Genomic DNA, 21,358 nt, shown 5'->3' with positions numbered 1-21,358 from the left:
GGTGGAGCCACATCTGCCACCTTTCTGCTGGCTCGAAATTCTTGCTCACAAGGACTTCACCACTGGTTCTTTCTGGCTGGTTCAAAGTGTACTACTTACAAAGTAGCCTTAAGCAGACTGCAGAATCTGGACTTAAGTTTCCTGGGATGAAAGCTTTGACTCCGCTATCCACTGACAAAGCTATCTCCTGACATAGCCACGAATACTCGACATAAGCTAAATTAGGGTACCATCTTAACTAAAATACCCATATTTGTGGGCTTGCTATTTAGACAATTACAGATAAGCTTCACACAAAAGAGAAAACTAGAAAGATTTAATAAAAAAAAATATGCAAGACAGGTGGTGTAAAGTGCTGTTTACCCACAATGCTTTCAGCACATTTGATTTTATTTCCTATCCCTTTAAGCATAGGTACTTATACATTAAAAGTGACCATGCAAAAAGCACTACCTTTTTATCTGCTTTATGGTTTTGGTCTTATCTACTGCCTTTATAATTTTAGTATTTTTTTAAATCTTGTTAGTTGTGCAGAACTAACATGGCTCTTGACAGTGAGCTGGATTCTTTCCTAGCTCAAATACCATCAACAGAATTGTTAACTACGTTCCAAATACAGAGTCTTTATAGTTGGAAATGTCAGAGCCAGAAAGAATCCAGATGACTTCTCAGATCTCAGGTTGTATTTGCAGGACTGACAGAAAATAAATGTTTTTTCTTCTAATGTACCAAGTGGTTCTGGAAAGCACTAAAGCAATAATGGTAAGATCCCAGCATGCTATTTTACAGTTACTTCTCAAAGCATAACCACACTAAGTTATATACATCTTCTCTTGCTTTAAATTTTCCCCTTCCTTCCCTTCGCCTACACAGTTCTGTATACTATTTTAAAATCACTCCCACAATCTGTCAACACTAGATTATACGGTAAACTCCCAAGACACACACTTTTCTAGGCAAATTATTTTCATTTGCGATTACTCTCTGATATCTACGTATCTATTCACTCCCCTCTTACCCTTTTCTCAACTTTCAGTTCAGCATATTAAAATAAGAAAAATAAATCACATACAGTGAGAACTCATCTGAAAGAAGGCAAACTGTTTCATAGGTGTAACTAAAAACTTCCTATGCTTGTAACCTTTCTTTATGTGTTTCTCTCACTAGAACATCTTTTCTTACAGTTACTCTAGCCAAGCCTCAATTATTTTTTAAAAGGCATTATACAAAAAATCTATTTATTCTTTATTAAACTAAAACTATTAAAGCTTACTCCATTCCCACATTTCCTTCATTTCATTACATAATGAATACTATATAACAGACAAGCATGCACACACACTGTGATAGCCTTGTAAATTACAGGATCATATATTCTTGAGCAGTACTTTGTCATGCAATATCATAAGCTTTAGTATTAAAATACATAATTACAGCTCACCCTACCTTGCTCCTAATCAAGTCACAGAATTTAGTCACTGATGACAGTGGGAACAAACTGAGGCCCCAGACACTAGCAAAATGTTTCAATGTACCAAGATCTATTGTTTTATTAAAAAAACCCAGACACTTTATACAGCAGAAAATAAAACACATAAATAAGTAAATGATGGAATAACATTTTAAAGTTTATGCCTAGTATCTGTATACACGTTTATATTTTATAACAGAGTATCACACACAAAAACAACAGAGCATACTATAAGGTTAAATTTTATCCTATAATCATTTTTATTTGTTTGGCTTCAACTGCACAACATTATAAAACCATTCATATAAAATTTCAGCTAAATCCTGGCATTTTATCTACAGAATGTAGATTAACACTGGGAACAAAATGACAAACTGCTTTTTGATGAAAACCTGTAGTCCACGCTTCATTGACATTAGGGTATTTTTGTCTACATCTTTTTATTTCAGTGCTTGGCTTGGGTAGATGATTCCCACCCCCAGCTCCACCAACGTTATCTAGCTATGGTATTATGTCCAATATATATGCTGCAAACCACAGGGAGTCCACAGAGAAGTCTGCCATGGAAGGACACTGTCAAAGACATCTAGGGAAGGGCTGATTTTATATCTTTGGGCCTGACAGAATTGTTCAGGCCAAGATAGCTCAAGCAACACACAGGTCAAGGCTACTAATGCCAGCAGAGGGTCAAAAAGGTGGCTCATTTGTGCAGCAGGGTGTCTTCTGATCAGAGGTCCATGGGTTCCTTAGGCCACAGACATACTACTGAGAAAATCAATCTGATTAACCAAATTGTTAAAAACCTTGGTGACCTTGAGAAGTACAACCGAGGCCTTTTTATGTAGGCATTGTGAAAAATTTGTGACTGTCTTGGGAATCTCTTTTGGTTGGCTGCTCCCATTCTGAATTGATCATTCAGAATGACAGAGAAGTGGAGGATGGGCTTTTTACAGTGAAGCTGATGGTAAGTACTTGTTTGTTGTTTCACTTTCCCTATGACCCATGGTGGAAAGAATTTTCCTAACTCTCTCTCTCTTCTGAAGATGAGAACGATAGGTAGGATTTCTGGCTTCTAGACATTTCCTATTTTCTAAGTGTCATATCTTCTCTCTGGAGAGAGACCGAGACCACCTTAGAGACCTTTTGTTTACACTCTTAGCCTTTGAGCTCGCCCATTTGCTCTGATCAAGGGGAAACTGAAAACTGATCTGAATGTTGTTTTACTCCTGGTTTTGTGCTCTCCCTTAACACTGAACCATGGAGGGGTTTAGTTCAGTAGCAGAGAGTCTTTCCCCTGGCAGAGAGCAACACCCAGGTGCTCGTTTTCTGGGGACAGTCCTTGAAACAAGAATCAGAAGAGATGATTCTTGAGCTTGTTCAGGCCCCCTGAGCTTCTTAAGTTCAGCTGGTCAGGCTGAGCAGCAGGGATGGTGATCTGATTTCACATAGCCAGATCCCACGTGTATTTGGGACAGTCTGACTTGATAACATGCTAAAGGTGGTGCCAATTCCAGGGAGGCAGATGAAGTGGCTGAAAAGGAAGGTGGTAGATGAACTGCTGTATCTGTAGGACACCATTAACCTCTTCAGCGCTTTCATGGATGGAGATAAAAGGGGGTTTCAGACAGAGGCACTTGTCCCTGGCTGATGAGACACACTGGTAAGTAAGTGGAAGTCACTGAGTCTTCCAGCAAGTCTGGAGCTGGAGTTCCAGTACTGGGGCTGAGGTTGGTAACCCAAACAGGCAGGCAGAAGTTGCTTTTTCAAGCCAGTGATGGATTATTCCACTGCCTGACTAGGTTGCAAGACAGCTCCATAAGAAGCTCACAGCATTTTGTCTCCATCAGAGATTGAGGAGAGGCAGCAACACTGAGTGGAACAAAGCCCTTTGGCTTGAAAAGACAGACTCCTACAGAGCACATATTGATTTCCAGCTGGGGCAAACACAGAAACCAATATGGAGTCAAGTTTAATGATTCTAAAGGTTTTCTATGTGCTAAAGTTCAAGGGAAACCGGGGGTCTGAGAAGGTGCCTGTTGCTGTTGTCAGGAAATATTCTGAGCTATGTTATATTCCTAAGGGGGCAAATGTGCCCACTGCTTGCTGGCTGACAGGTTAAGTCTTCCCTCCCCAATGAGGCATCAGAGGTAAAATCCAACACAGATACGGTGAGTCTTGATAAAAGAGAATTCTACTGAAAAAGAGAACTGAAACAAAGAACTGATGGTTGCCATTTATCCTCTCCATTTCTATTTCAGTTTGTTGAAGATATAACAACTGAGATGAGTATCTGAATAAGAGTGAGTTTTCAATACTGAAAGACAGCATATGAAAAGTGTGACAAGATAGAACATTTTTCTCTTTTGAATTCACTGCTTTGGAAGGTGTTTCTCACTGTGTGAGGGAAGTGGGGAAAGGAACACAAGCAGCTGGATCTAATGCACTGCTTAACGACCTAATTCTTGAGCGTCATGTTCAAGTTACCAGGAATCAGGCAGGAGCCAGATGAACTCATCTGGACGGGGTCAGACACTAGTCAGGTCATCATGAATCAGGACACGGTCAGGATACAAGTAATCAGGCATATCTGTGTCTGAAGCACTGGACGAGGTGTCCAAGCAGCAACCAGGTAGAGCCTAATTGTGCAGACAGACATCTTCCAGTGCTTCTCTTTGGGTTTAAACAGGAAGCGCAGACCAATTAGAGATCCTGGTGTTCCTCCAATCAGGGCCCAGAAGAGGCCTCAGTGATATAGCTTCTGGTTTCTTGTTCTCTCCATTTGGTCAGCAAGTAGTGATCAACTGGGTGTGAGCAGGAAGGTGTCACTCGACTAGGAATCTTGCAGGCTCAAGACACGTGGGGTCATTACAGTGTGTGTCTAAAATGTAAACTGTAACTAACTGAGATGTTTCAATAATACAAGTATACACACATTTGCATATATGTACACAAAAACAAAATACCTCAAATGAACTGAAGTATTCTGTACTGATAGAGGAGGCAAGTTGCTACTGTATAATCTTTTTGTTATACATATACAAAGTCCTATGTGGCAGACACACATGGACTTAACAGCAAAGGAATAATAAATATTCAGTAAAACATTTTGACCCTGATTCTCAAGACATTAAATTTGTAATTGACTGCATAAATCATGTGACCCATTTTTCCATGTTTGCATGTGTAAATGGGATATAGTGTACACTAAGAGCTGGATTTTCAGTGTTTGTTTTGGGTCTAACATTACCACTGACCTCAATGGGAGCCAAGTTAGGCCAATACTGAGTGCTTTTGAAAGTTCACCCTAAGGGGATATTCAATCACAATAACTGCTAACACAATATAGTCATGCTATCCCACATCTAACATTTTGAAAATCAGGCCCTTGTAGCTAATTCATTTGCTATGAGCCATAGTGATGCACTCAAACTTGGTCATATGCAGAAAAAAACAGAACAAACAATATTTCCAGAATAGCTTTTTCCAAGATCCAAAGATTTTCTAACTACTATTTTCATTATTCCTCACAACATCAACACCTAACACTGTAATTGCAAAGAACCGTTTTAATGATCTAAATGTATGCTAAGTGACTAGAAAAATAAGATTAGAAATCATGTGGTCCTTAGGATTTTAAGGGGACAGGTATAAGGTGATTACTTACACACACATAAATACACAGATATTGCCACTTATACCCACGCCCACATAAGAACAGAAAACTTTCACCAAGATTAGTAGAAGAGCTAAGCAGTTAAAGATGAAGCTAAAGATTGATTAGAGTTTGAAAGAGTATGGTGATGGATAGAGAAAGAAGGGGAAAGTGTTAATTGACTAATTTTAATGTAGAGGTAGCTGAGGGACTTAGTTAATAAACTGAAGACAAGGGAGAAACTTGTATTGAGAACAATCCTGGTGTAGCCACTATCCCGCCTTTATGAATTAGACACTTACTCCTTTAGTTGTTTAGTTAATTTCACAACCTGAGATGCCAATGACATGCATGTCTCCACAACCACTAAGTAACGGGAACACATGGTGTGTCCATGTCGTTCAGCACTTTGTGAAGGTTTCTCTCCAGCACGGTTTTGCATGGTGACATTTGCTCCATATTCAACCAATGTCTGCAAAGATGTAGAAAGAACACGAGCAGCTGTAAGTGTCTTTAACATCTCTGCTATAAACTATGGCAAAGATTTTCAAGTCAATGGGAACTGCTAGGTATTCCTATTAAGGTTCCTAAAACTGAATTTAGAACCCTGACTTCAGGAACTCAGTTTTGAAAATCTTGGTCTAAATTATTTTTAAAAATCATCCATAGAAATAACTCTTCAGTAAGTCAGAGCTCCTAACTTGACAATCAAAGTTAACAATGGGGCATAGGAGTAATTTAGAATACTGAGCTACCCCTTCAGATGATCAGAGAGACCAGGTGAAATATTTCCCCCATCTTGCTTTACCTGACCCCCAGTTAACTTGATTTTACACCTTTTGTTACTTTGTGTAATGTAACTTTTATAATGGGTTTTAAATCTACAGTATACTCTGGGGCTGAGACTAGTGAATGAGACGTGTTTACATTTGGACACCTGCCAAATTCTGCTTGTGATAATCAGGGGTGAAAGTAAGACAAAATACTTACTGGTACGGGGTCCCTGGAAGGGGCGGGGCCTTCGGTCAGCCTCCTCCAGCCAGCCCTTCCACGTTGTCTGGCCTGTGCTGCCTGGGGGCTCCAGCAGTGATTTAAATGGCCCGGGGCTCTGGCCGCTGCTGCGGTGGCTGGGAGCCCCAGGGCCTTTTAAATCACTGGGCCCGGGGGAAGCTTCCCCTTTTGCGTGCTCCTTCCCCCTCGTTGGTGGCCCCTGGAGTGGAGGGGCGGAAAAAGGGGCAGCAATGTTAAAGCACTGCCAGTGTCCACTTATTACTGGTACCCCGTACCGGTCTACTTTCACCTCTGGTGATAATACAATAAGCCTTTTTCAAATGCACTTGTACAAAATCTGTCTTTTTCTGTGAATGACCCCAACTAGCCTGATTTCAGGAATGCCTTACTATGAAATTACCAATCTGAGCTTTTCAGCTCAGATGGGTTTCCCCTGGCACAGGGAATCCCTGGGTATAATAAGGTCAACGTAGCTAGCTTTCTGTCCTGGTCCCTTGGCACAGGAGCATGTTGGAGATGGAAGGTGTGGCAGACTCAGAGGGGTGAAAGACACACTCGAAGAACTCTAGTAGAAGGGAGTGGCACAACTTTCCTTTACAGAAGCTGTGCTTTTTTAAAAAAAATCTGTTTAATTATTATTTCAATCAATTTTCCTGGTACTGATATAAAGCTTACTGGTCTGTAATTGCCAGGTTTTCCCCTACTGGTTTATCTATCTATCAATCAAATAAAAAAAATTTTCAAAAATTCAGGACAGTTTATTCAAGTTAACTCTTCAGAAAGGAAACACTAGTCTTGCTTCCATTTAACTTCATTTCCCAGAATAGACTGGAATTGTTACTGTTCCATGCAAAATCATTTGCTAATCACTACTCTTTCACAATTTATTGCACAGCTCTAAGGGACACTGTCAAAGTTGGTAGCCTTAAACATTGACCTACCATGACAGTGCTCCCATCTGGTAGGTCCTACACCTTTCGCATTCCTTCCATCTATTTCTTTTCCACCTGATCGTTGCAACTATCTGAAAAATAACAACAAAAACACTAAGATAGGGATTGCGCATGTGCACTGATTCGTTTAATGTGACTCTCACAATAAACTGGGCAGGGTACACTCCTGATGTCTTTCAAAGCAGGACAGCATCTCACTAACAAGAAAATTCAGCAAAGTTTTGTAATGGTCATGTCTCCAGATCTGTTCGATCGATTTCTTACCTCAACGTCTGCTGGTTCAATTTTCCTCTATTGCACTTACTATTTACAGATGCCTGAAATGACTTTCCTGAAATTAGCACTCCTTGTCTACGACTCTCAAAAAATACTACTACTGGTCAGGTACATTTTCTCTGTCTCTCTCTTCCTCTTGTCCTCATATCTTCTTTTTCCCATCTTGGCTTCTGGCTTTTGTCTTCCACCCATGTAGCTGATCTTCTCTTTTCCTCTTCTCTCTATTCTCCTTCCTTTCTGACCAATATCTTTCTCAGATACTCTGCTTTTCCACACAATCCCTTTGCTATCCATTTAGACTAATTCTTTCCCTATCCATTAGTCATCCAGTCAACAATTTTGGCTGCCTAACACAAGAAGTGCTAGCAACACTGAATACTAGAAATCATTCTTGTGCACAATGCTTCTAATGATCCTGCACCCTGGCTATTCATGGTTTTTCCTCTCCTTCCGGATAGTTGCAATGGTTTGCTCGAAAGAGAAATAGATGGCAAGCATCAGAAAGGTAAGAACTTTCAAAGGAGGTCAATGCCAGAGTATGCCTATCAATCCTGACAGAGTCTCTTTCAGCTCTTTAGGAGTTCATTAACTCATTAAGGGGTAGTCTCATCTTAATGCACATGGAGTCACGTTATTTTTCTTTGTATCAATTAAAAAAAACTCTCTAGGAATTCAGTCCTTAATTCTTGTCTCATTACAACAGAATTACTTTGGATTTACACAAGTATAACAGAGTGAAGTTTAGCACTTAAGGTACGTAAGTTTTTAGAAGTTTTATTTTGAAGCCTACTTGTTCAAGCTTTTTTATGGTTTTAGTATCTTTTTTATTATAAGGATTTATTTCTTACCTATGAGGTTCTCCATTTTGATATTAGGGGCTTTTAATCTGCAGATTTATAAATTCAAAGGAGCTCTCTGAAATAAGTGTAGTTAGTACTCTACCTGTATACATCCTAAATAGCCATGCTGGGCAGCTACATGTACTGCACTGTTACCATCCTGGTCAACTTCATCCAAAGAAATCCCTTGTTCTTGCATAAACTGGAGAAGCCACAGAAGTATTTTCTCCTAGGGAAAAAAATTAAGAAAGAAATAAAGCAAAAGCAAAACTTATTAGAGACAGCAATGGTAACACTGCCTGTTATTAAAGTTGCTTGACACTTCTCAAAAGACCTTGTTTTCAGTTCAGGTATTCCCTTTAAAATTCCTCCTCAGAACAATCTCTGTGGATGCATGCAGTGTTGGCCAACAATGGTGAAGGACTATTTTTAATTTTTAATTATCAGAAAACAAAAGTACAGTAAGTATTTTAGAGAAATGCTTGTATAGGATTAAAAACAACTGTAGTTTAGAAATGTTCTTATATAAACTGCTCTGGTGAACATTAACATCCAAACTTTAGAAGCTATCCTAAAATTCTGTGCCTCCAATTAGCATGATGCACATTATGCTATTTAGTCACCCATTTATCATCTGATTGTACCTAAAAATCAAGTAGGTGGGTGACTAAATGCTATCATTTGTATCAGTAGTGGATTGCAAGCACAAAATTAGAGGCCAGGTTCAAACCCATTTAAAGGTTTGCCCTAGATTTTAGTTCTAGGTAACTTACTGTTATTATATTTTTTTCAACATTAAAATAACTTCTATATCTCAAATAACTACACTCTAATAGTATACCCCCAAATGGCATATGTAGATAAATTAATTGAATGTTTGAGTAATACAGAGGAAAAATGAATTCTTGAACACCAAAAGGCTGTTTCGGTGTCCAAGAAATCATTTAGTGTATTTTGAAGATGAAGATTCTTGGAAATGCACAGAAAATAGAGATGTTCTTCAACTAAATTAATTCAAAGAAAATGAAGAATGATAACAAGCAAAATCTATAAGATTTGGGTAATGTAAAATAATCATAAAAGTGATTCACATCTGCAATAGACTATAGATATTGATGAGTTATAGCTGATATTTTCAAGGCTTGTGACTATCATCCACTTGCAATAGTTATTAAGGTTAACTTACACTTGTAGAATGCTAGATCAAATTATTTAAAAAAAAAAATCTAAAATTTCCCCAAACAAAAAGTTCTAAGCATATGTCAGTCATGATATGCATCCTTACATGACATGCTGCTCCAGGTGAAGGAGGAGTGACTACGTGATTATTAGGGTGAGTTTACAGTCTGTCAGTTTGTCTGTTGTGTGCCTGCTTGATTTGAGTTTATAGTGTCATCTGTTTTGGGGGCTATGTGCTGAGCCTAGAAGCCTGCCAGGCAAGGCTGAGAGCTTCCTAATGAGGTTCTAGCCTGCATACTTTAATTCCTGATCCCTTTAGTATCCCTTGACAAAGGGGCGGGGCTAACACAGTGAGAACAAGGATTTAAAAAGCCTGTTCCCAAGCGATCAGAGGAGCTAGCGAACAGGGGAGTTTTGTGAGGGAGATCAGAGAGGGAATGTGAGAGCCAAAAACACCTAGCAACCATACTGTAAACTTAGGCCAATAAATTCCCCTCAAAAAACAAAGAACAAACAAAATGAGTAGAAATAATGCAAGCGGAAGTCCAGCAGCAGAGTGGGGGCTATCCAGTTTATTGCACTGAGTGAAGCATGTATGATTACTTGCCTTGTGGGCAGCTGGTGTATGTGTGCATTAGGTGCAAGCAACTTATGGCTCACAGAGACCATGTACAGGCTCTTGAGACCAGAGTGACTGAAATCAGGGGCGGCTCTAGACATTTCACCGCCCCAAGCACAGCCGCATGCCGCGGGGAGCGCTCAGCCAGTGGCCGGTCCTGCGGCTCTGGTGGACCTCCCACAGGCATGCCTGCGGAGGGTCCACTGGTCCTGTGGCTCCACCAAAGCTGCGGGACCAGCGGACCCTCTGCAGGCACACTTGCGGGAGGTCCACCGGCGCCACGGGACCAGTGAACCTCTGCAGGCACGCCGCCGAAGGCTGCCTGCCTGCCGCCCTCCTGGCGACCGGCTGAGCGCCCCCCACGGCATGCCGCCCCAAATACGCGCTTGGCATGCTGGGGCCTGGATCCACCCTGACTGAAATGGGGGGAGCTAAGGGAGACAAAGAGATACAAAACACAAGACTTTCAGGGACGTAGCGCGATCCCAGCCCTGGTCTGACAGCCTCAGTGCTGAGGAGGATGAAAATCTCAGGGAAGGAGAACATCAAGCTAGAGCGGAGGGAGACAATCCTATAGTTGGGACTCTCCTTCCAGATGATTTCAGGGTATCCTCTTGTACTGAGGATTCCCCTCTGGGATAGGAGACTTCTATTATTAGGAGATAGGTAATAGCAATGGAGGATTTGATTATGAGAAATAGAGATAGTTGGGTGTGTAATGATCGGGAGAACTGCATGATGAATTGCCTGCAGGTGCAAAGATCATGGACTTCTTAAAACAGCTAGATAGATTTATGGGCACTGCTGCGCAGGAGCCAATGGTCATGGTACGTATAGGTATCAAATGACATAGGGAAAAGTAGGAGAGAGGTCCTGGAAGCTAAATTTAGGCTGCTAGGAAATAAATTAAAGTCCAGGACCTCCATGGTAGAATTCTCTGAAATCTTCCAGTTCCATGCATAGGGCCAGTTAGACAGGCAGAACTGCAGCGTCTCAATGAGAGATCAGTAGAAGAGGAAAAAAGTAGCGGTGGCTAAATCAGCAACTGGTTCTGTGCTGTTCTCAGTTATATAGGATAAGATGAGGGCTGCTTGTGCACTCCCCCTGTGAAGGCCATCAGGCTTTGACTGACCCCTGAAGAAACTGGGGGGAGAGGAACCTATCCACCAGAGAAATGAGACAGGGTTAGCAGCCCATTAGTTCTTTCCCACAAAAGTCACTGCAGAACCCAAGAATGATGGGGGTCCTTTGGGTTGGTTCACTGTAGGGCTTATTTTGGGGAAGGGGGACCCTATAGTAACTGAGGACTGTATAATCTAGTAGTGTATCCTCCCCCGAGCTCCCCACAAATCAGTATTATTGGCAGAAGCATCCAAACACTGAACCTTTTAAGGTTATTCATCACTAGATTTATATATTGATTAGGTACAGTATAAGATAAGGTTAATTTACAACGTGCTTTTAGATAAAGCTTAATAAAAATGGCTAGAGTTAGGCAGATGTTATTCAAGTTTTTCCATCCCTTGCACCTTTGCTGTCATAAACAGATGGTTAAGGGTTAATGTCTCTTTTACCTGTAAAGGGTTAAGAAGCTCAGTGAACCTGGCTGACACCTGACCAGAGGACTGATGGGGGGACAAGATACTTTCAAATCTTGGTGGAGGGAAGTCTTTGTTTGTGCTATTTGTTTTGTTCGTTGTTCGCTCTTGGGGCTAAGAGGGACCAGACGCACACCCAGTTTTTCTCCAATCTTTCTAAATCAGTCTCTCATGTTTCAAAATAGTAAGTACTAGCCAGGAAAGGCGGATTAGTCTTATGTTTGTTTTCTTAACGTGTAAATGTGTATTTTTCTGGAAGGATTTTTACCTCTGTTTGCTGTAACTTTGAATCTCAGGCTGGGGGTGGGGAAGTCCCTGTAATCTATATGAATCTGAATACTCTGTAAGCATTTACCACCCTGATTTTACAGAGATAATTTTTACTTTTTCTTTCTTTAATTAAAAGCTTTCCTTTTTTAAGAACCTGATTGATATTTCTCCTTGTTTTAAGACCCAAGGGGTTTGGGTCTTGGGTTCCCCAGGGAACGTTTTAGGGGAACAGGAAGTATGCCAAACACTATATTTTGGCTGGTGGCAGGGTACCAAATTTAAGCTAGTAATTAAGCTTAAAAGTAATCATGCAGGTCCCTAATTTTTGGACGCTAAAGTTCAAAGTGGGGAAAAGACATTGACATGGTGGCACAGCAGTGGTATTGGGTTTAAAAACCAAAAGCCAGTAGGATTTTTTTTCTCTCCTTTCTAGCTGCTTGGAAAGCAGCCTGAGGGCAGAGGTGTTAAATTTTTTAACAAGAGTCTTTGTTAAGAGGAGGCTCAAGCTGTGAGCCAGCAGACAGCCAGCAAAGGGCATTTACAAGTGAATTGTTTTCTTTCTTTCTACCTCTTGGGCATAGCTAGTTAGAAAATCTCTGTTAACCAAGCAGTCAGTAAGCTGCAGATGGGTGCGGCCAGCACAAGAAAGCAGGAAGAATGAGTTCCAAGGAAGCCGCTAAACAGGAACTGGCAAAGTTAGAAGCAACAGAGAGAGACAACGAACATAAGAGACGAATGGAACTAATTAATGTGGAAATAGCCAGAGAAGAAGCGGCCTACAAGAGAGCTATAGAGATGAAAGAGGCTGACCACCGGAGGGCTTTGGAGCTCCAGAGGGAGGCCCACTAACAGGCCCTGGAATTAGAAAAGGCTAAGCAGAATGAAACAGCCAACCCTAACAACCCTTCTCCAGGTACTGTTTCCCATCCCAGGAAATTCCCCACCTACAAGGCAGGTGATGACACTGAAGCCTTCCTAGAAAATTTTGGAAGGACCTGCCATGGGTACAACATCTCTACAGACCAGTACATGATAGAGCTGAGGCCACAGCTTAGTGGACCTTTAGCAGAGGTGGTGGCTGAAATGCCTAAAGAACACATGAACAATTATAAACTTTTTCAAACCAAGGCCAGAATCAGAATGGGGCTAACACCTGAGCATGCCCGTCAGCGGTTCAGAGCCCTAAGGTGGAAACCAGATGTGTCATTTACCCGACATACCTACCACATTGGAAAGAATTGGGATGCCTGGATATCAGGAGCAAATGTTAAATCTCTAGACGAGCTGTCCCTCCTAATGCAAATGGAACAGTTCTTAGAGGGCGTTCCTGAAGAAATAGAAAGGTACATCCTAGATGGGAAGCCCAAAACTGTAACCGAGGCGGGGGAGATTGGAGCCAGATGGGTGGAAGTGGCAGAAAAGAAAAAAGCTACTAGCAAGGGGAGTGAATATCACAGAGGGCAAACAGAAAATAAACCCTATCACCAAGGGCAACCCAAGACCCCACCTACAACCCAAGGAAAGCCCCAGACACCCTATTGTCCCACCTCACCAGTCTCCAGCAACCCACCTCAGCCCAGTGACCAGTTAGCTGGGGGGTGCTTTAAATGTAATGAACTGGGACATATAAAGGCCAACTGCCTCAAGAACCCCAACCGAGTGCAGTTCATTACACCACCATCACACCAAATATTCCCAGGCCCAGAGGCCTCTCAAATGCCCTCAAAGCAAAGGGAAACTTTGAGAGTGGGCGGAAAGAAGGTTATCGCGTGGAGAGACACGGGAGCACAAGTGTCAGCTATCCACCAATCCTTAGTGGACCCCAAATTCATCAACCCAGAGGCCCAAGTGACAATTTACCCATTCATGTCAAAATCTGTAGACTTGCCTACAGCTGAACTGCCTGTCCAGTACAAAGGCTGGTCAGGAATGTGGACTTTTGCAGTCTATGACAATTATCCCATCCCCATGCTACTGGGGGAAGACTTGGCCAACCAGGTGAAGCGGGCCAAGAGGGTGGGAATGGTTACACGAAGCCAAGCCAGGCAAGCTTCCAAACCCATCCCTGTTCCTGAGCCATCCACAAGGGCCCCGTCTGTGTTACCAGAGACCCAGACAAAGGCGGTGGACCCGAATCCCCTGCCAACGACTGCAACAGCCATAGTGCATCCAGTCCCAGAACCGGAACTGGAAAAGCAACCAGCACCAGAACCGTTGCCAGCACTGACGCCAGCGCTTGCAAACCCATCTCCAACCCCAATGCCAGAGGGCGCCAGCGGGCCTGAACTGGCAGAAGCAGCAGACAACCCTACCCAAGAGGCTCGGCCAGAGCCTGAAATATCGCATAGTGCACCAGCGGAAAGTGGTTCACCATCAACGAAAACAACTCCATCACCTACATCACTTCCAGATGGACCGAGCCCAAGTCCACAGTCTAAGGAGGAACTGGTGTCTCCAGCCTCAAGGGAACAGTTCCAGACTGAGCAGGAAGCAGATGACAGCCTTCAGAAAGCTTGGGCAGCAGCATGGAGCACTGCACCACCTCTCAGCTCTTCTAACTGATCCCAGTTTGTTGTAGAACAAGGACTTTTATACAAGGAGACTCTTTCTAGTGGACACCAGGAAGACTGGCATCCTCAAAAACAGTTGGTAGCTCCAACTAAGTACTGGGGAAAGCTCTTAAGCTTAGCCCATGATCATCCCACTGGCCATTCTGGGTGAACAAAACCTGTTCTGGGAGGGGATGGGCAAGGACATTGCTAATTATGTCCGGTCTTGTGAGGTGTGTCAAAGAGTGGGAAAGCCCCAAGACCAGGTCCAGGGCCCTCTCCAGCCACTCCCCATAATTGAGGTCCCATTTCAGTGAGTAGCCGTGGATATTCTGGGTCCTTTCCCAAAAAAGACCCCCAGAGGAAAACAGTACATACTGACTTTCGTGGACTTTGCTACCCGATGACCGGAAGCAGTAGCTCTAAGCAACACCAGGGCTAAAACTGCGTGCCAAGCCTTAACAGACATTTTTGCCAGGGTAGGTTGGCCCTCCGACATCCTTACAGATTCAGGAACTAATTTCCTGGCAGGGACCATGAAAGATCTGTGGGAAGCTCATGGGGTGAATCACTTGGTTGCCACCCCTTATCATCATCAAACCAGTGGCCTGGTGGAGAGGTTTAATGGAACTTTGGGGGCCATGATATGTAAATTCGTCAATGAACACTCCAATGATTGGGACCTAGTGTTGCAGCAGTTGCTTTTTGCTTACAGGGCTGCACAACATCCCAGTTTGGGGTTTTCACCATTCAAACTTGTGTATGGCCACGAGGTTAAGGGGCCATTACAGTTGGTGAAGCAGCAATGGGAGGGGTTTACGCCTTCTCCAGGAACTAACATTCTAGACTTTGTAAGCAACCTACAAAGCGCCCTCCGACACTCTTTAGCCCTTGCTAAAGAAAACCTAAAGGATGCTCAGAAAGAGCAAAAGCAAAACATACCAGAGAGCGTTCCTTCCAGGTAGGAGACCAGGTTATGGTCTTGAAGGTGCAACAGGCCCATAAGATGGAAGCATCATGGGAAGGGCCATTCACGGTTCAAGAGCACCTGGGAGCTGTTAACTACCTCATAGCATTTCCCACCTCCACCATAGAGCCTAAAGTGTACTATGTTTATTCTCTCAAGCCCTTTTATTCCAGAGACTTAAAGGTTTGTCAGTTTAAAGCCCAGTGAGAAGATGGCGCTGAGTGGCCTGAAGGTATCTACTATGAAGGAAAAAGTGACGGTGGCGTGGAAGAGGTGACCCTCTCCACAACCTTGGAACATCTGCAGCGGCAACAGATCAAGAAGTTGTGCACTAGCTTCGCCCCATTGTTCTCAGCCACCCCAGGACGGACTGAACGGGCATACCACTCCATTGACACAGGTAATGCTCACCCAATTAGAACCCCACCCTACCGGGTGTCTCCTCACGCCCAAGCTGCTATAGAACGGGAGATCCAGAACATGCTACAGATGGGTATAATCCGCTCCTCTACCAGTGCATGGGCATCTCCAGTAGTTCTGGTACCCAAACCAGATGGGGAAATACGCTTTTGCGTAGACTACCGTAAGCTAAATGCTGTAACTCGTCCCGACAACTATCCAATGCCATGTACCGATGAGCTATTGGAGAAATTGGGAAGTACCCAGTTCATCTCTACAACAGACTTAACCAAGGGGTACTGGCAAGTACCGCTAGATGAACCCGCCAAAGAAAGGTCAGCATTTGTCACCCATGCAGGGGTGTACGAATTTAATGTGCTTCCTTTCGGGGTGCGAAATGCACCCGCCACCTTCCAAAGACTTGTAGATGGTCTCCTAGCAGGACTGGGAGAATATGCAGTTGCCTACCTCGATGATGTGGCCATTTTTTCTGATTCATGGCCCGAACACCTACTACACCTGGAAAAAGTCTTTGAGTGCATCAGGCAGGCAGGACTAACTGTTAAGGCTAAAAAGTGTCAAATAGGCCAAAATAGAGTGACTTACCTGGGACACCAGGTGGGTCAAGGAACAATAAACCCCCTACAGGACAAGGTGGATGCTATCCAAAAGTGGCCTGTCCCAAGGTCAAAGAAACAGGTTCAATCTTTCTTAGGCTTGGCCGGGTATTACAGGCGATTTGTACCACACTACAGCCAAATCGCTGCCCCACTAACAGACCTGACCAAAACGACCCAGCCGAATGCAGTTAAGTGGACTAATGAGTGTCAGAAGGCCTTTGCCCAGCTTAAGGTGACACTCATGTCTGACCCTATGCTAAGGGCCCCAGACTTTGACAAACTATTCCAAGTAACCACAGATGCATCTGAGCGTGGTGTAGGAGCAGTTTTAATGCAGGAAGGACCGGATCAAAACTTCCATCCTGTCGTGTTTCTCAGCAAGAAACTGTCTGAGAGGGAAAACCACTGGTCAATCAGTGAAAAAGAATGCTACGCCATTGTGTATGCCCTGGAAAAGCTATGCCCATATGTTTGGGGACGGCGGTTCCAGCTACAAACCGACCATGCTGCACTAAAGTGGCTTCATACGGCCAAGGGAAACAACAAAAAACTTCTCCGTTGGAGTTTAGCTCTCCAAGATTTTGATTTTGAAATTCAACACATTTCAGGAGCTTCTAACAAAGTAGCTGATGCACTCTCCCGTGAAAGTTTCCCAGAATCAACTGGTTAAAAATTGTCCTTGAAATGTGGAAAATCTTGTAGTTTACATAATTAGTAGTATATGTAAAGGTGCATGTGTTTTATTAATCGGTTTATTCTAAAGTTCTAGGAAGAAATCACTGCCAGTGTGGTTCCACACTGTCTGAGATTTGGGGGGCGTGTCATAAACAGATGGTTAAGGGTTAATGTCTCTTTTACCTGTAAAGGGTTAAGAAGCTCAGTGAACCTGGCTGATACCTTACCAGAGGACCAAAGGGGGGACAAGATACTTTCAAATTGTGGTGGAGGGAAGTCTTTGTTTGTGCTGTTTGTTTTGTTCGTTGTTCACTCCTGGGGCTAAGAAGGACCAGATGCACATCCAGGTTTTCTCCAGTCTTTCTAAATCAGTCTCTCATTTCAAAATAGTAAGTACTAGCCAGGAAAGGCGGATTAGTCTTATGTTTGTTTTCTTAACTTGTAAATGTATTTTGCTGGAAGGATTTTTACCTCTGTTTGCTGTAACTTTGAATCTCAGGCTGGGAGCGGGGGCGGGGGGGTGTCCCTGTAGTCTATATGAATCTGAATACCCTGTAAGCATTTACCATTCTGATTTTACAGAGATAATTTTTACTTTTACAGAGATAATTTTTACTTTCCTTTTTTAAGAACCTGATTGATATTTCTCCCTGATTTAAGACCCAAGGGGTTTGGGTCTTGGGTTCCCCAGGGAAGGTTTTGTGGGAACAGGAAGTATGCCAAACACTATATTTTGGCTGGTGGCAGCGAACCAAATTTAAGCTAGTAATTAAGCTTAAAAGTAATCATGCAGGTCCCCACTTTTTGGATGCTAAAGTTCAAAGTGGGGAAAACACCTTGACAATTGCCAATGCATCTAATTCCTAAATTGTCACACTTTTGGCAAATTATTTCAGGCTTGTAGCCTCCTGGAAAGAGCATGTAAACTGCACCAGATTGCTTGGTTGTTTTCTGATGTGGCCAAAAGTCCATTAGCACCATGATGATATGACTAATCCCTTTTACCAAAGGTCAGAGAGTAACGTATCAACCTAATGTGTTACTTAACCCTACCCACAGCCAATAATTTACAACTTGATGGCAGGAACTAGAAGGAGCAATCATTTTAAAACACCTTAATTAAAATATGCAGTTGTATGATGCCTTAACATTCTGATTAATTAAGAAAGTTTGTACTTAATAATTAAGAGAAGTTGCATTTAGTAATGAATGTAGTTTCTGTTGCAAAACATTTGACTTGAAGAACAGTATAAAAGGGAATTCTTGTGCAAACATTGAATCAGTCTTTTTTAAAAAGTAAAAACTCATTTAAAATGGAATCTTACCTGACCATAGGAACCTGCATAGTGAATAAGGCTTGGGTGATCTTTTGAGCAACTTAATTCAGCAATGGCTTCTGTTTCGCTCACCATCCACCGTACACACTCCAGTTGACCATTCTAAATAGAGGAAGAGAAGGATTTTAAAAAATTCCAGTTGTTTTAGATGCCAAACCACATCTACTACATATGGAAATGCTAATGAGAATCATATATGCATGTTGATGGTCATGTAAATCATCCTAATTGCTTTGCAACGTTGTATTTATTTCTACTGATAACATATTTGTTAACCCAAGTGGGATGGCCTAATTATAACTTGATACTGATAACATTTTGCCTACTTAAATTTACCCTGGAGATTTACATGAATAAATTATTCCTCCCTTTCCCTTCTAAATGCCTGTTGTACAGAGTTTTTGGCACAGAATGGCTTCTGAATGACACCACAGATGCGGCTTCATTTCAAGAGTAAATGAAGTGATACTTAAATATTCAAGCTGTACAGAATGGAACTCTGCTTGTGTTACTCATGAGACTAGTCCCAGCAATTTGGAAGTCAAATCAATGGGACTACTACCAGTGTGAATAGATAAAGTATGGTTTGGCCACATATATTAAACTTTTACTGTCACACAGTTAAAGGGATACTCTCTAGATTAGGAGATACAAAATTTGACCTCTCTCTATCTGCCATTTCTTATTTATCTTTTTGTAAACCTTTGTAATGCTCTATCTAAAAAGTTTCAAGTTACTTTACTCACTTTCTTATATTTCTTTCAATTTAATTGAAAATAATTAAAGCTGCGAAAATATTTTAATGTATACTTTTAATCGGTCCTTTAATAGAAATCTTACATCTCAGATCCTGGCTCAAATGCAGCCAAATTTAAAACTATCTTGACAAAACAATATCTTTTCTACCCCCACAAATAAAATCTTCTCTTCTGAGACTTTTTAAATCAGAGAAATGGATAAATGACAGTGTTTGCTAGACCACTAGAGTCATCAAGGGCACCCTTTCTAATGTGCAGCGGGTTTTTACACAAGTTAAAACAAATTATCAATATGGCAGTGTGACTTGTTTGATACAGCACTTACTCCAGTTCAACTCTCCAGCTCACGAAAGAATCAGAATGAGGTCTTAAATTACATGGCTTGGTTGAAATTCATTCGGTCCTTAATGGAGAATGAGGTGCATCACACAAACATCATCTTCTGAAGCATGTGGCAGCGGTCATTGTCAGAGACAAGACGCTAAGCCATTAGAATAATCTGGTATGGGAATTCCTGCTCCTATACACAGATACTGGGTCTGTACATTGGTGTAAATCAGGATTAACTCCATTGGAGTTGTACTGGCATAAAACAAGTGCAAGGAGAATAAAACCTATTATAAAGAGTTGCGGGGATAGGGATTAAGGACTGTCAAATTTAGTAGTTATGCCAAAACAATTTTAAACTTGAAGGACAACACAAGCACAACACATTATAATTAGTGGAACTTGTGCCTGAGTCTCCTACATGGTACAGTACGCATGCCTGCATAGCATAATAAATATACATACTGTGACAAAGTTCTTCCTCTACCTTATTGGGTCCTGCGCTTATCGGCAGATTTGCTCACCTCAGCGAACTTCCCCACAGTCTTGGTCAACTCCTCCTGTGTCTGATCAGGAGTTGGGAGGTGTAGGGGGAACCTGGGCCAGCCCTCTACTCCAGGTTCCAGCCCAGGGCCCTGTGGATTGCAGCTGTCTATGGTACCTCCTGTAACAGCTGCATGACAGCTACAACTCCCTGGGCTACTTCCCCATGGCCTCCTCCAAACACCTTCTTTATCCTCACCACAGAACCTTCCTCCTGGTGTTTGATAATGCTTGTACTCCTCAGTCCTCCAGCAGCACACCCTCTCACTCTCAGCTCCTTGTGCCTCTTGCTCCCAGCTCCTCACACGCACTTCCTCTCCTCTGGCTCCCCCCTCCCTGACTGCAGTGAGCTCCTTTTTAAACTGAGGTGCCCTGATTAGCCTGCCTTGATCGGCTGCAGGTGTTCTAATCAGCCTGTCTGCCTTAATTGGTTCTAGCAGGTTCCTGATTACTCTAGTGCAGCCCCTGCTCTGGTCACTCAGGGAACAGAAAACTACTCATCCAGTGACCAGTATATTTGCCCTCTACCAGACTCCTGTATCACACTGGTCTGGGTCTGTCACAATACATAGCGCTTTTTATCTCAAAGGATGCCCACACATTTTATAAATAAAATAAACTATTGAAAAACAGCCACTCACACTGGGAAGAAAGACAATGAAGTTAATAGAGTATAGCAACACTATCTGACAGGTTAGGATAAGAAGTAAAGAAAAATACTATACCCAACTGAAACTGCAAGAGGACTTTCAGTAGACAGAATGTAGACATCCAAACTTGAATTTGGTCATGACAGTGATTCTAAGGCTATGTCTATACTGAGTACCTAACAATGGCATGGCTGTGCCACTGCAGCTGCGCCTTTGTAAGGTACGCAATGTAGCGACTCTGTCGCTGGGAGAGAGCTCTCCTGGCAACAAAATAACACCACCTCCAATGAGGGGCGGTAGCTTCATCACAAGGAGAGCGTTTCCCACTGATGAAGTGCTGTCCACACTGGTGCTTTTTGTCATTGAAACTCTTGTCGTTCAGGGGGGTGTTTTTTTATACCTGTGAGCGAAAAATTTTTAACGACGAAAAGTGCAGTGTAGACATAACTTAAGATCCCTATAACTCTGAAAAGCAATTCACTTGCCAAGAGTAGTTAGATATCGATTTAATTCCTTATTTGAAAGATGGCAGTTTAGTTTTACTGTCAAACTTCCTGCACACCATTGGATTTTACTACAGCACAACAGCACTATAAACTTTCATGTTTTACTGTATAATAGATTTTCCCATAAGCTTTAACTTTTTCCCAGATGACATTCATTTT

At 42.4% G+C, this 21,358-nt stretch overlaps 1 protein-coding gene across 3 annotated transcripts in view; it reads right to left on the bottom strand.

Annotated features, from left to right (window-relative positions):
• The window catches only part of SNCAIP (synuclein alpha interacting protein), a 123,023-nt gene that overhangs the window by 14,766 nt on the left and 86,899 nt on the right, over positions 1 to 21,358 (bottom strand). For all 3 annotated transcript variants that reach the window (XM_050945655.1, XM_050945657.1, XM_050945656.1), the window contains exons 6-8: positions 18,404 to 18,517; positions 8,306 to 8,431; positions 5,426 to 5,595 (exon numbers count right to left, since the gene is read on the bottom strand). In XM_050945655.1, the coding sequence (XP_050801612.1) occupies positions 5,426 to 5,595; positions 8,306 to 8,431; positions 18,404 to 18,517 (410 nt within the window). The remainder of the gene's footprint in view (positions 1 to 5,425; positions 5,596 to 8,305; positions 8,432 to 18,403; positions 18,518 to 21,358) is intronic.

This window comes from Gopherus flavomarginatus, chromosome 3 (genome assembly GCF_025201925.1).
Source record: "Gopherus flavomarginatus isolate rGopFla2 chromosome 3, rGopFla2.mat.asm, whole genome shotgun sequence".
NCBI classification, from domain to species: domain Eukaryota; kingdom Metazoa; phylum Chordata; order Testudines; family Testudinidae; genus Gopherus; species Gopherus flavomarginatus.
The sequence above is the reverse complement of the archived record's forward strand: the minus strand, read 5'-3'. Positions and strand labels throughout refer to the sequence as shown.